We start from the raw sequence: 14,918 nt of genomic DNA on the forward strand, positions 1-14,918 counted from the left end.
ATTGGTGTACTTACATTTGTAAGTTCTCCTGTCCTTTAAGTGCAACCCCATTACACTTGATCCTGAAAACGGGCCCTGTATGTTAGTCTTCTTACAAAAATCCATACTACCACAGGCTGAAAGTGCATATCAAATACTAAGGTCATATCATACATAGCACAAAACTGTATTCACTTTATTGTTTCTGAAATTGCAATGTGCAGCTGTGCATGTTGACATAATGAACTAAGTAAGAAAAGCAGCCTCTTATTTCTTGTGGAATGAAAGTCCAACAAATGAAGGACAGAGCAGCTGAATATTAGTGTGTAATCACATAGAAATTAGGATTATTAGATGAACATTTATGACTTTATGGAAGTGTGTCTTGTTCTGCACAGCCACTATCTTCAAATCCATTAGAGAAGTGCCAACTAATGGATCAAATCACCAGCAACACAATGCGTACTATAACAGGTAAATCATTGCACCATTCGCTTAATAGGTAATAATTATTTGAATTAAATAATCTTTATTTCTTCTGACAAAATACACAGCTATGACTCGCTGGATAAGTCCACTGAGAAATAGGATTTAGGATACTGCATATGACTAAAGCTCATTCTATTATTGTAAAGGAAGAATAAGGAAATGAAACGTGTTTTTCATGAATTCCAGTGTTGTGTGATGGCTATAGATAAATCTATATCTCCCCCCCCCCCCCCCCCCCCTTCCTCCTAAGCACCGTTCTGTAGTAAACAAAGAATAAAGATCTTGTCAGCCGTTAACAATGAAGCCAACCAATGCTTTATAACCACTACAGGAAATATAGCTTTGTAGTTACAAATACTGGGCTTGATCTGCACATTACTCCGATTTAAGACATTTATTGCAGCATCCCTAAGTAAACATATCTGTGAATTTCAGGTCAGCATAGCTAAATTAAAACAACACAGCTAACAGGATTTGCTGTAGAACATGAAGATAACCTTTTCCAAGTCCCCAGTGTGAAAAAGAAAACGTTCATATTTCCAAACAGGTTCTAATAAATAAATAAATAAGCTGACTATGTCTTCATATTTTCCAAGGCTGCATCAGTTTTCCAAAAAAGCTAAATAGCCATCCTCACACACAAATCATAATCATCCCCGATATACAAGTAAACACATATGTACATCACAAAATAAATATTAATTTTGCTCTGTTAGCTTGGAAGGCGTGCCCTAAACCAAATATGGTTACACTGTTTACCCAATCCACTTCACACAGGGCAGCTGCTCATTTATACCTGAGTCCCACATACAGTGGAGCAGCCAGTTTCTGTCTGTCCAGTTTTAAGGAAAATTCAGACGTCTAGGATTGCTTCTTAGCAAACTAATAGAATGAATACTGGTTCAGCCAACACAATGGCAGCCTGCTCTATGCGTGAGGGCCAGGGCCACTATAAAATGGACTAGCAAGTTATATGTAAGTACATAGCAAATTATACGTATGTACAAAACAATTAAGGAGCTAAAATCTTATTCTGTGTAAACATTCTTTTAAATAAGGACAAGTTACATCAGTATAGGCATAAGAGCTGCTTCATCACATCCTTAGAGCTGAAATGTCTGCTGGATACTGGTGCTTCCACAGTGTATACTGTGCATTGATGGTACATTCTGCTCCAGCTATTTTCATTGTGCATTAAAGTGAACCTGTATGAGGTAAAACAAAGATGAAACAGCAGCATTGCTGTACTATACAGTTTGGCAATGACATACATTTATGACCAGTTTTTGAGCCTGCTCTGCTGCAACCACTTAAAGTAAATACATACATAGGGCTTTTCTGAGGTGCGGTTTACACTGACACCAGTCACCCATATGACAATGTCTGGAACTGCAGTTGGTCATAGTACCATATGATATAAGCAGGGTAAGTGGCTAAGCACATACAATGAGAAAGCCCAAGTTTCTTTAGTAGCTGGAGCATAACTACCTACAGATTTGCCCTAAAACAATTCTGTACCAAAAATCTACTTAAAGAGGAACCGCAACGACTTAGAGCAGAACATAAACCTTATTTAGAAACATTCCGTTTCAGATATGTTACATATAACTATATACTGTATTGCTGTATAAGGGTATATACATTCCATAGTCGTTCACCTTGCAAGCAGTAAATATGTCAGCATGACCGATACATTTAAGGAACTAAATTAGGATTAGCTAAAATTATACAAAAAGCAGGCTTTAATTAAATCAAAAAAATAAGCTATTTTTAGTTATATATATTTAAGTCTATTTCAGTCTCCTGCATTTAGTGTCCTCTCGGATAATGGCTGTTGGTTCCCCTGAAATGTTCGTCCAACTATCATTTTACAGTGCTGATTTGCAAATCAAATAAGATCTCATCAGCTGCCATAGGCATTAAGCACAAATACATTCTACATATGAGATCCCAGGTCCAAGTTTGTCTCCAGTACAGCTGTACTTAGTTAATCAAACACCAGTGGCCACCAATTCTGTCACCACCACCACCTAAGGTTGGCCAATTGGAGCAGCCGCTTAGTGAGGGAAGAAGGAGTGCCCCAGGTTTCAGTTTAGACTGAAGTCTCACTCCAAAAGCATGGAGACTGGCAAAAACTGATACAAAAAAATAAAATAAATAATAGTTAAGTCAGACATGGAACAATCATTTTATGGCAATATGTATAGTGTTTTCATAGATTTGTTTTACTTCACAGAATTTGGACACAGGTTCACGCTATGCAAATGAGACTACATGCCCTACTACCTCATTCACTGCAAAGTGTAGGGACCCGCATTTCGGAAGTGACGCAGGTCGGAATATCCAACACTTGAAATACATGTACCACAAGCACAGAACACACTTGTGTAAGAGTGATTACAGGTAAAACTGGAAAAATTAGAATATTGAGCAAAAGTCCATTTATTTCAATAATTCAAGTTAAAAGGTGAAACTAATATATGAAATAGGAACCCTTAGCCGGTATTTTGGATTAATTAGCTGATTAGAGCCTGACACTTTGACGCGTAGAATATTTAACCTTTTCACAATATTCTAATGGACTGAGATTTTGATTGGGGGTTTTCATAAGCAGTAAGCTATAACCATCAACATTATAAGAAATAAAGGCTCGAAATATCTCGCTTTGCATGTAATAAGTCAATTTCATTTCATATATTAGTTTCACCTTTTAAGTTGAATTAAGTAAATGGACTTTTGCACAATATTCACATTTCTCGAGTTTCACCTGTAGATGCCTGGTATTCAATGATGTAAACAAAGTTAGCTGGAAGCTACAATTTGTACAGTACATGCACGCCACACCAGCTCCAATTATATTGAGATTTCCTACTGATAACGGCTAACAGTAAACTATGGAGAATCATCAATATGCTGTAAACAGAGTAAACACAGACTATGATGTCTTTCTTCAAAGGTAACATAAGACTTTACATGTTTTTAGGGCAGCGTAAATTGGCTAGATTGTGAAAATGATTTGAAAGTAGCTATAAAGAAAATACCAAGCAAATCAAAGAAAGCAAAAAATACATATATATTTTTTTCAAATGCGTGAAAAATCCCCAAATATCTTACTTTATCTTTGGTCCATCAGATATTGGAAAAAGTGCAAACAACCAATCAAGAATCACCTTTCAGAAGTCAAGAGCTGAAAGTGGATATATGATCGACTGGACTACTGTTGATAAAATGTTCCTCTAGTATACAGAACTTTACATTTTGTTCCAATGAGCAGTTTTTGAAGCATGCTAATGTAACAAGTCAAAATACCAGGTATGAATGTAAAACAAGTAACACAGCTTACTGTAAGGATTTAACACCTAAGGAACAAAGAAGTAGGAAGAACATGGTACTTTTCTGTAAAGAAAGACCGGTAAATGACTTCCGTATAATCGTCTTGGTAATATCTCACATTTCAATCTAGTATGAATCAAATGAATGAGTGTATGCAAGCCACTAAATTATTATTTAGCAGTACTGCCTGCTCAGTGATCATAGGGAAATAATAACTGACTAGTATTCCAATGTACTGTATGTATACATTGTAGGAAAACAGTACTTTTAATAATAAAGAATTGTTGGTGACAACTCAGCCGGATCATAGAATATGTGCCAATTGCACACTGCCTTTTGTTTAACCACTTAGCGATGAAGGATTTTTAAGTTTCAAAAGTGCTTTGCTACAGTGAACACAACAGAAGCACACATAGTATAATTTGAAGATCCAAGGCAACCTAGAGTTTCATGCACAACTTCCAGAGTTGTATCTAAGAGTCAGTCCTGCTACTTTATAACTGTGACACATGCATGAAGGCTCTTCCTTAAGACGTAAGTACTGGCCAGATTTGAAGGTCAGAAGTAAGTGCATGAGAGGAGTGGGCAATAGCAGTGTTAGTGGAAGCTTGACCTTCACTGAAGTGACTTCTCATCACCCAGCCTTTAAGCAGGATGCATTCTAGGTCACAAAGTGGTCCACATGGGCAGTAAGGTGCCTTCCTAAAATGGAATCTAAGTAGTCAAGTGATGCCCGTAACTCAGGCCTTCAAATGTGTAGTGCCTTTCTGAAAAATAGCCATGTTATAAAGAATGAGAACATAAAAATGTGTGCTGAAGTAAAGACGTAATTCCTAGATGCAGCACTATGAACACAACCACAGTTGAGGAGAACTGTGCTCCATGCATGCTGTGAAGTGACAGCTTGTCAGATGTAAACTGGTTGTTCCTGTGCGGTCAGCAGTCGGTACATGGCTGCTGGCATGGTCTTCATGTGTATCTGTTAAAGATAAAAAGTAAAAAATGAACATCGCGTAAAATAACAGTAAGAAAACCGTTTACAAGTCTATATTTAAAATCTTTTACAGTCCGGTTGTGTTTTCTCATTTCAGTTTCTTCAGTTCTTTATAATAACAATGAAAATAAACGACTCAATTAGAAATTGAAATATTACATTCATTACCTCACCAACAGCATTGGAGAGTATATGTACTATTTTCTCATGAGGCGTTGCTACAACACTCTGTCCGTTGATCTCAATGATGCGATGGCCCACTCGCACACCTCCACGCTCAGCGATGCCACCTCGCATAAGGCTGCAGATCTGCAAAACAGGCTTCAATATATAAGCAAGATCAAACTACTGTAAAAAGAATACATCAGTGACACAATGGGCTTTAGTTACTTCAACTGAAGAGATCTGTGGAGAAAAGAGGAATGCCCCTCTTCTCAGGTGATGCCAAAACTGTTGCTGATCTATCATTTACTTGAAATCATTATGATCAATGATCAAGTGAATGTAGCTCTGAATCTCTATTTTAGGGTAATTTTAATAGGAGATAAACCAATGATTGCCAGCGAGTGCTTGTAAAATATAAAAAACAAACAACTAAATAAATACAACCTTTAGGATCCCTCCAAAACCTGTTGTTAACAGGAACACTCCGATCATAAACACTTTACTGTTAAGCGACAGCTACACAGAAACAGTCATTTACAGTGCATTTTACTCTTAGGGCTGGAACCCACAAGGGAGATTTTTTGACCGTTTAGGGAGCGTTTGAAAAGGCTAGCGTTTTGTAAAAACGCTCAGCTAATGTAAATGGATGGGGCAACTTCCAGTGGAGCGATTGCGATTATAAAAATCACAAACACAGGACATGCAACATTTTGTTAGCGTTAGCGCTTCAATGTTATGTAATCGCTGGCGTAATCGCTCATCAAAACCCGCACTGAGCGATTTTGCAGGCGTTTTGAATTTCCTGCACACTAACAAAATTAAAATTAATGGACCAATCAGACTTTAAAACTACACAACCGCTGGCAAATTGATACACTTTTTAAAAGCGCTCCCTAAAAAAACCGCTTACAAACTGCTCATACAAAATGCTTGCGATTAGCGATTGCGTTTTGCAGTGGGTTCCAGGCCTTAAATTGACATTGTATGTACATATTCATTTTAAATATCAGTTTTTGCCATAGTGCTCTTAAGTTCACACATCTTTAAGGGGCAGTCTGGTTGTTTAAATTGCCATAGTAACCAGTGGCAATCAGTTAGCAAATCACCACATCTTTGTATGTAGACCTCTATCATTTAAAGTGTAACTGTAGTGAGAAAACGTGCCCCTAGTGGGTACTCACCTCAGGAAGGGAAGCCTTTGAATCCTAAAGAGGCTTCCCTCATCGTCCTCAGCTGCCCCGTTCCAGTGCTGGGACCCTCAAAAGAGAGCTTGTGAATGATTCTTGGCAGCTGACATTGGCGCAATAGCTCCATCTTGCTCGGCTTTCTTTGGAAAAATGCTGGGTCAGATCGGGTCCTCGCAACTGGGCTCAGCTATGTCCGCCAGAACCCGAGCAGGATAGTGCTAGTGCACCTGCACAGGGAGGCCACTTTTTGTGAACAGGGCTGTGGGGGAGGGGGGTGTTAGTGTTTGAGGATCGAGGAAAGCCTCTTTAGAATCCAGTCTTCCCCATCCTGAGCTAAGTATCGTATTTTTTCAATTTAAGAAGATACAGGTTTACTTTAAATTGACTTCTTCTTCATGGGAAATTGCAAGGGTCCGCCTATAAAAGGAATATCTATACTTCTGAAGGACAACGTTTCACAGCAGAAAACAATGAACTGTACTTAAAGTTTTTCATCTATGTGCCATAGCTTTCCTCTCTTTGTGCCGTAGTTAAAGTCAAGGGGGTTATTTAAACCCTGTCCAAACAGCTCTCAGTGCCGTTTGTCCATGCAGCTGCGGCGAGTAGTCACATTATCCTGTGCGACTGAGATCACAGTTTCAGCCAGTCCTGTCGGCATGCCCGTTTCTAGGGCCGTGCGGGGCGTGCCGCCGCCCTGAGCGATGTTGGGAGGGGGGGCGCTGTAATGGAGGGGGGAGCCGGAGCCGCGGGGAGGGCCTCTCCCTCCCTTCCTCTCCCAGGCCGCCCTCCGTGCTCCCCCCTCAGATGCAGAGTGAACAGGAAGCGCTGTATACAACTCACCTCCCTGCGTTCCAATCGCCGCTCTCGCCGCTGGTCTCCTCTCTGCATACACGCTGATACACACGCTGCTTCCTGTTTAGCCGGAAGCAGCGTATGTATCAGCATCTATGCAGAGAGGAAAAGACCGGCGGCGAGAGAGAGCGGCGATTGGGACGCAGGGAGGTGAGTTGTATAGAGCGCTTCCTGCTCACTCTGCATCTGAGGGGGAAGCACGGAGGGCGGCCTGGGAGAGGAATGGAGGGAGAGGTCGGGCTGCCCTCCCCGCGGCACCGGCTCCCCCCCTCCATTATGGGGGGCAGCTACCTATCTAACCTATACTGGGGGCACCTACCTATCTAACCTATCCTGGGGGGCACCTACCTAATCTAACCTATACTGGGGGGCAGCTACCTAATCTAACCTATACTGGGGGGCAGCTACCTATCTAACCTATACTGGGGGGCAGCTGCCTAATCTAACCTATACTGGGGGGCACCTACCTAGTCTAGCCTATACTGGGGGGCAGCTACCCATATAACCTATACTGAGGGGCAACAACCTAATCTAACCTGTAGTGGGGGGCACCTGTCTAATCTAGCCTATACTGGGGGCAGCTACCTAATCTAACCTATACTGGGGGTACCTACCTAATCTAACCTATACTGGGGGCACCTACCTATCGAACCTATACTGGGGCACTTATCTAACCTGTATTGGGGCACCTACCTAGCTAGCCTATACAGGTGGCAACTATACTGGCTACCTATATTGGAGGCACCTACCTAACTAACCTATACTGGTGGCATCTACCTATCTAACCTATGCTGGGGGCAATTATTCTGGCTACCTATATTAGAGGCACCCACCTAGCTAACCTGTACTGGGGCACCTACCTATCTAAGTTATACCGGGGGCGCCTGCCTATCTAACCTATACTGGGGGCAACTATACTGGCTACCTATACTGGAGGCACCTACCTGGCTAACCTATAACGGGGGCAACTATACTGGCTCACCTATGCCTGGCTACCTATACTGGGGTACCTATTCTTGACTACCTATACTGGGGGGACCTATACTAAGTGCAACTAGACCTGGATAACTTATACTGCGGGCACCCATACCTTGCTCCGGGGGGGAGGCTTGGGGGAGGGGCGCAATTTTTACACACTCACCCTGGGTGCATTTTAGCCTAGAAACTGCACTGCCTGTCGGTTTACCCAATTACTCCTGCCCTGTCAGTTTGCCCAGTCAGTCTTGCCCTGTTAGTCCAGTCAGTGTTAGTAGTGTCCTGCTAATCCTGTCTCATCAGTCCTTTTCAGTCAGTTCGGTTCAGCCATTTCAGTCCCATCCCGCCAGTTTGGAGTTAGTATTTTTTTTTTCCAGGTTCAGTTGTTTCAAAATTAAGTGCATTGTCATGCACTTCCTAGTGGATATCCAGTCACCTACAGTTTAGGTAAGGGCCTTTTTACATTGTCATAGTGATGCGAATGCGGCTACCTTGTCGCATTGCATAACGTCCGCTGCAGTTTGCGTCACTTCCGCATCGGGAGATGCGGAAGTGTATGGAGGGGAGGGCGGGCGGATGCGGCTGTGCGAGAATTTAGGAACGCTCCGCACGCAATGGAAACTGTTCCATTGCCATGCATTGGTTTCAGGACATTTGCGGTGCAATGCAGCTATGTAGCCGCATTGCACTGCATGTAATGCAAACAGGCCCTAAACCGCTCCAACTGTTGGGTAACTGTCTGTGAGCACTTCAAGCACTATTTGTTTTATTTCCTTGGCTCTTGCGGTCTTCATTTCTGTTCCAGGAGGTTCCTAATTCACCAGTCAAATACTTTCCTGGTTTCAATGATAGGAACTAGACATTGATTCTGTTGACATACGCAATACAACTATTTCTTCCAAACATTTATTTTCAAATTTACGTTCAGTCACTTACAATGCCATTCTGCACACTGAATCCAAGCTGGTACCTAAGGTCAGGTCTCCTGATTAAGACAGTGGTAACTGGAGGACATCTAACAATGTTCAGCTTCACTCGAGACTGGTTCTTCAAGCCCTGTTATAAAGAAAAGTATGTCAAAAAGGAAAGGTAAATCAGTGACATATGACAATTTACTTCTTTATATCAGGAACCAAAACAAATATATATATCTGATGCAGAGTACAAATACAGATGCCTGAAACAGCTTTTCTCCAATATCTCAAAGACTTTAAACTTTAAAGCGTGACCGTACTTGGGCCCAGTCTATCAGCAGATTCAATCACAATGATGTCGTCGTCCTTACTCCTATATCGTACGGATTAACAAACTTCCTATTTATTCCACATATCAAGTTAAAACAACAAATTTCTGTCGGTCTCGGGGCAGATCTGTCAGCAGAATGCATAGCTTTCAACTGAAACAAGTATAACAAAACTACTGTAGCTATGCAGTAATTTAAAATTAATCAAGGAGGTATTCTGATTATTGCTAATAATCTATTGTTTGACTAACTGGTTTAGGATCACCTGTATAAGGTTACCTGAAAGCTCAAATAATAACATCTTATCAGTAAAATGCCTTTTAAGCCACCAGCAAGCGAGAAAATACTTAGAATAATTTTGACTTTACTTTTTCACCTACTTTTGTTATTTTTTTTAATTGCAAAGTGCTGAAAAATTATTTTAAACAGAAGATGTAAAATTATCTCCTAGGAGAAAACTTGGTGAAAAAGAGAATTGCAAAAGGACCCATGTGTCTACATGAGAAGGTAGGAAAAGTAAGTATGCACAATTCTAAGGCCTGATACACAATGCAATTTCCCATCAGATAGATGGGTCGATAGATAATTTCCGATTGATCGCTTTTCTGATCACTTCTATGCAAATTATTCAGAAAAACTATCAGAAATCAGATCGGACCTGTCAGAAATGAACTATTTGACCCATCTATCTGACTGGAAATTGCATGGAGTGTACCAGGCTTAAAGAGAACCCGAGGTGGGATTTACTTATGCTAGTGGGGCACATAGGCTGGTTGTGCACACTAACACCAGCCTCTGTTGCCCCATGGTGTTCCTCCAAGACCCCCCTGCGCACCGCTATACCCCCCGCAGTGCTGGCGATACGCAGCGTGTCGCCAGCACAATGTTTACCTCTGCCTGTCTGTTAGCACCGCTCCCCCGCCTCCTCCGTATCGGCGCTACCCGCCCGCGTCACGTCCCTCCAATCAGCGGGAGGGAAGGGACGCGGGCGAGTAGCGGCGATACGGAGGAGACGGGGGAGCGGCGCTAACAGACAGGCAAAGGTAAACATTGTGCTGGCGACACGCTGCGTATCGCCAGCACTGCGGGGGGTATAGCGGCGCGCAGGGGGGTCTTGGAGGAACACCATGGGGCAACAGAGGCTGGTGTTAGTGTGCACAACCAGCCTCTGTGCCCCACTAGCATAAGTAAATCCCACCTCGGGTTCTCTTTAAGACTTAAGCTTTGCTAACAGGAAATAACAGGCAGGAGATGTCTCGCTCTGACTGCTTTCACAATTTACTTTGTTCAGTGTCGGGTTAACTTGGACTTTAATGCGTTCGATTATGTATACTACTATGTCTTAAAATAGGATCTTGGTCAGTAATGCAATAGAAATCATTTTCATCCAATTTTATGAAGCAAGTGAAGTGTGGTCCGGTGTTAGTCGAGGAGCAGAAATGCAGACATCAAACCAACCAACGTGGATTCCGGTGATACCTTTAATGACTAACTGTACATGGTTTATTGCAAGCTTGGTTTTGATCCAGTTGTGTATAATGCCTGAAAAAGAAACGTAACGTTTTGAAAGCTTGCAATAAACCATGTACAGCTAGTCATTAAAGGTATCACCAGAATCAACATTTGTTGGTTTGATGTCTGCAATCCAATTTTATAATACTGGCATGTCGGACTCCAGTACAGTTAGGTCCATAAATATTTGGACAGAGAACTTTTTTCTCATTTTGGTTCTGTACATTAACACAATGAATTTTATATGGAACAACTCAAATGCAGCTGAGGTGCAGACTTTCAGCTTTAATTCAGTGTAGTGAACAAAATGATTGCATACATTTTAGCAATCCCTTCATTCCAGGGGCCATCTGATCTTAACCCAATTTAGCATGCATTTCACTTGTTGAAGACTAAACTTTGGACAGAAGGCCCCACAAACAAACAGCCACTGAAAGCCGCTGCAGTAAAGGGCTGGCAGAGCATTAAAAAGCAGGAAACCCAGCATCTGGTGATGCCCATGAGTTCCAGACTTGAGACTGTCATTGCCAGCTAAGGGTTTTCAATCAAGTATTAGACATGAACATTTTATCTCCAGTTTATTTCTACAATTACTTTTGAGCCCCTAAAATTAATGGATTGTGTTAAAAAATGTTTTTGTTTCCTCACATTTTTATGCATGAATAGTTTTGTTCAACCACTGAATTAAAGCTGGAAGCCTGCACTTCAACTGCATTTGCGTGGTTTCATTTAAAATTCATTGAGGTTATGTACAAAACCAATATTAAAAAAAAGTTGTCTCTGTCCTGTTATTGTGTCTGCAATTCTGCGTCTGTACCAACAGTATCTAATAACCGGTGTGTGCGAAACTGTTTAGATGAAACGTCTTTTGAAGCTCTTTTTCCAGGTCAATAGTGAGTCGTTTCGGGGAAGGAGAGATCAAGCAGATTTGATGGTTATAACCAACAATGCTTTAGACAGCTGAAGACTAAATCATGTGTACAAGGTGCCATTAGACCCTAAATAAATTAGGCATTTGAGCAGCATCTCTTGCTTTGGTAGTAAAGTGAACAAATACTGTAATGTCTTCCAACATTGCTCTTGTAATTATTCCTCACTTGTATAAGCTGGAAACCTGCACCTGACTTGGCAGGTCACTAGGTCAATTTCAGGCACCTACTTTAACGAGAATCCATTTAAAAGGAAAATTACAGCATGCACTGCAAACAAGCTTGTTTAAGAGGCAAGCGGACCTGAACTCAGAACTTCAAGGGTTCATTTCTGTATGTTTTCCTTCTGTCCTGTGCAAGAGTTCAGGTCCACTTTAACCACGGAAAAGGTGGTATAAAAGTTAAGCCGTTTAACTCATATCGACTGCTTTATAAAATAAAACACACCAATAAGCCTTTGCTCTTTTCCATTTATATTTTTTGCCAAGCACTTTTTCTAGTGTAAAATGACCCTTCTAAAAAGAAATTGTATCCAGCTTACCTTTATGATGCTCTGGCAGGTGGACAGCGGTAATCCAACTAAGCTGGTGCCATTTATGGACATGATTTGATCTCCGATATTCAGTTTTCCTGACTTCTCAGCAGGACCTCCATGCATCATATTAGCAATAATAACTGTTGGCAGAATAGAACCCCAGCCAGACTCTACGATTACAACTCCCAGGATTTCCCCCTTTTGTTTCTCAATAAACACCTGAAAGAAAGAAAATCCTGTATACTTTGGATGGATGTTACAGGAATGCAAGAAAGATGATACAGACAGGCAATCTCGATGCCCTGATGATACAAAGGAGAATTAGGGAAACAATTTCAGTATAGTTAACCCTCTCCTAATTTTCTTTATTTGCAAACTTTTCACATTGAATGGCTTCTGATCCGTAGACTAAATTACAGAAACAAAAAGAATCAGAACTGAATACAGTAGTGTCCCTGTTATCTGGAATTCAACTAACCAGCAGGCTCAACCAACCAGCAGTCGGCAGTACTCACAGTTGTTTGTGGGCTCTGCTGTGCTTACAGACTGGGTTCCACAGTTCCCCCAAAGCTATTATATACTTTTAATTACGGTATTTTAACATTTAATACGGAGTTCATGGTATGTATATAGAGGAGCATAGTACAGTGTTAGCTAGGTCTATTTTTAACGTGGAGTCTCAAGCAACCAGAACGCACACTTATTCAGCATCAGCCAATCCCTTTCAGTGTCTAATAACCAAGACTCTACTGTACATTACATTGTTTTTAGTCAATAAATACATCCTATTTTGGACCACAGAGGGAAAAGAAATATTTTTAGGCTTTTATGGCAGTCAGTGTTCCCACTTCGGATAATTTTCCTCATTTCTAATTCAAACAAAAAGAGGTAAATATGTGAAAACCCGTGACCGAATAAAAAAAAAATATATATATTTGTAAACGGTAGAAAAGTTAGAAGTCATGTTTTTATTGCTGTACTTTATTTCTTTTACCGCTCTGTTACTGGTAAGTTGAGGAACACTTACAGAAGAATAAGACCGATTTAAACCCTTCCCTACTTAAAAAAAAATGTGTTTCTTGTAATTTTAATAATTGTTTACGTGGTGTAAACAATTATTAAAATTACAAGAAACACATTTTTTTTAAGCGCATATATATTACAAATATATATTACATAAATTACAAATCAAAGACGCTTCCTACGTACATTTAGATATTCACTTTTTGTATTGCTGTTGAGTGACTAAACTGATCTTAAAGTGTCAAATGGACAGATTAAATTAGATTGGCTGTGGCGTTTTATATTGATAATGATGTGGGCTGCAGAGAGGGCTATGGGGTTTGCTCAAAACCTCATCGGAATAGGAACATAAAAAGTTGGTGTCTCACTGCGCCTCAATGATAGTACATTTGATGCTTCAAATAAATGATTTTTCTTAAAACTTGTACATAATAATGATAGATAATAGAGAAAATCTCTATTTTTGCAGCTTATATCCAAACGCATTTGGGGTACGGTTCCCTACACGATAACGGGCGGTACCAGCTGGCTTTTCGTGGGGAGAACTAACAATCCAGGTCGTGAATGGAGTAGTGTGCATGAAGGTATGCAGTGTGGTGAGGTCAGCTGATCTCAGTAATAGCTTGGGAGATATTTTCTCTATTATCTATCATTATTATGTACAAGTTTTAATAAAAATCATTTATTTGAAGCATCAAATGTACTATCATTGAGGCGCAGTGAGACACCAACTTTTTATGATCTTAAAGTGTACCTGAGAGGAGCCCCATGTGCTTCGTGGGCTCTGTTCTGGGCTTCAGGTGGCTCTGTTCTGCAAACTTCAGCGGTAACAGAGTCCCAGTCACATCAGTCAAGCTGCACTGTGCATGCGTGGCCCGGCCACTTGCACCCAGATCACTGGGAGCATTGTGCACCTGCGCAGGTAGTACTGTGCAGATGCAGAATGCTCCCAGCAACAAGAGTGCGATGGGGGAGCACGCATGGCTGGGCATTTGCAATGCAGCCTTACTGACAACTGGGACTGTGTTACCAGCGTAGACTACAGAACAACGGAGTCACCTGAGAGGACGGTGAGGGAGCCCATGGAGCTGGAGGAAACCCCAAGTCAGTATACATGCTGCCGATTCTTTCTTCTCAAGTTTCCTTTTAGAAAGGACTGAAATGTTGATTTTGTAGTCGGTCATCACTTGCTTGTGATCTAGTTGACAAAGTGGGAGGTCCAATTACTGTATGAAAAGGTATTCTAGTTCAATGTTGTTAGTATCAATCTAAGGGAAATGATACAAAAGATTCCTGTTTTTTATAGTCTGATGTCTACCGGTATGATTTTGACTTACTGTAGCTATACAAATTCATGTGCATGTTAGTTTAAACTGAATAATCAAGTCAATTGCGATATTGAAGCGATACCAGTGTGTGGTGTCCTTACGGATGATGACAGGCAGATTCTTGATGTAGGCATTGACTGAAGTATCGATCAAAATAGTAATGAGGATAATATTTTCGTTATCAAATAGTGTATGGCCAACTTAACTCAGTTCCCTTATGTCAGTCACCAAAATGTCTAGGTCTAAATTGCAGACAAGTTGTCTATGCATGTGACATAGGAGAGCTAACTCTGCAGGTCTGTTACACTATTTACTGGATCTCCCAGACCAGCCCTGTCCTGTGCATGTGACTTCCTCTGAATAGTGCATGGCCA

General features: G+C 41.0%; 1 protein-coding gene across 2 annotated transcripts in view; it reads right to left on the reverse strand.

Annotated features, from left to right (window-relative positions):
- Nucleotides 1-714: 714 nt before the first annotated feature.
- The window catches only part of APBA1 (amyloid beta precursor protein binding family A member 1), a 156,234-nt gene continuing 142,030 nt past the window's right edge, over nt 715-14,918 (reverse strand). For both annotated transcript variants that reach the window (XM_068236229.1, XM_068236221.1), the window contains 4 exons: nt 12,200-12,412; nt 8,911-9,030; nt 4,964-5,104; nt 715-4,780 (listed from right to left, as the gene is read on the reverse strand). In XM_068236229.1, coding sequence (XP_068092330.1) covers nt 4,709-4,780; nt 4,964-5,104; nt 8,911-9,030; nt 12,200-12,412 — 546 coding nt within the window. In that variant the 3' untranslated portion in view covers nt 715-4,708. The remainder of the gene's footprint in view (nt 4,781-4,963; nt 5,105-8,910; nt 9,031-12,199; nt 12,413-14,918) is intronic.

Source organism: Hyperolius riggenbachi, chromosome 1 (assembly GCF_040937935.1).
Source record: "Hyperolius riggenbachi isolate aHypRig1 chromosome 1, aHypRig1.pri, whole genome shotgun sequence".
Classification (NCBI taxonomy): Eukaryota; Metazoa; Chordata; class Amphibia; order Anura; family Hyperoliidae; genus Hyperolius; species Hyperolius riggenbachi.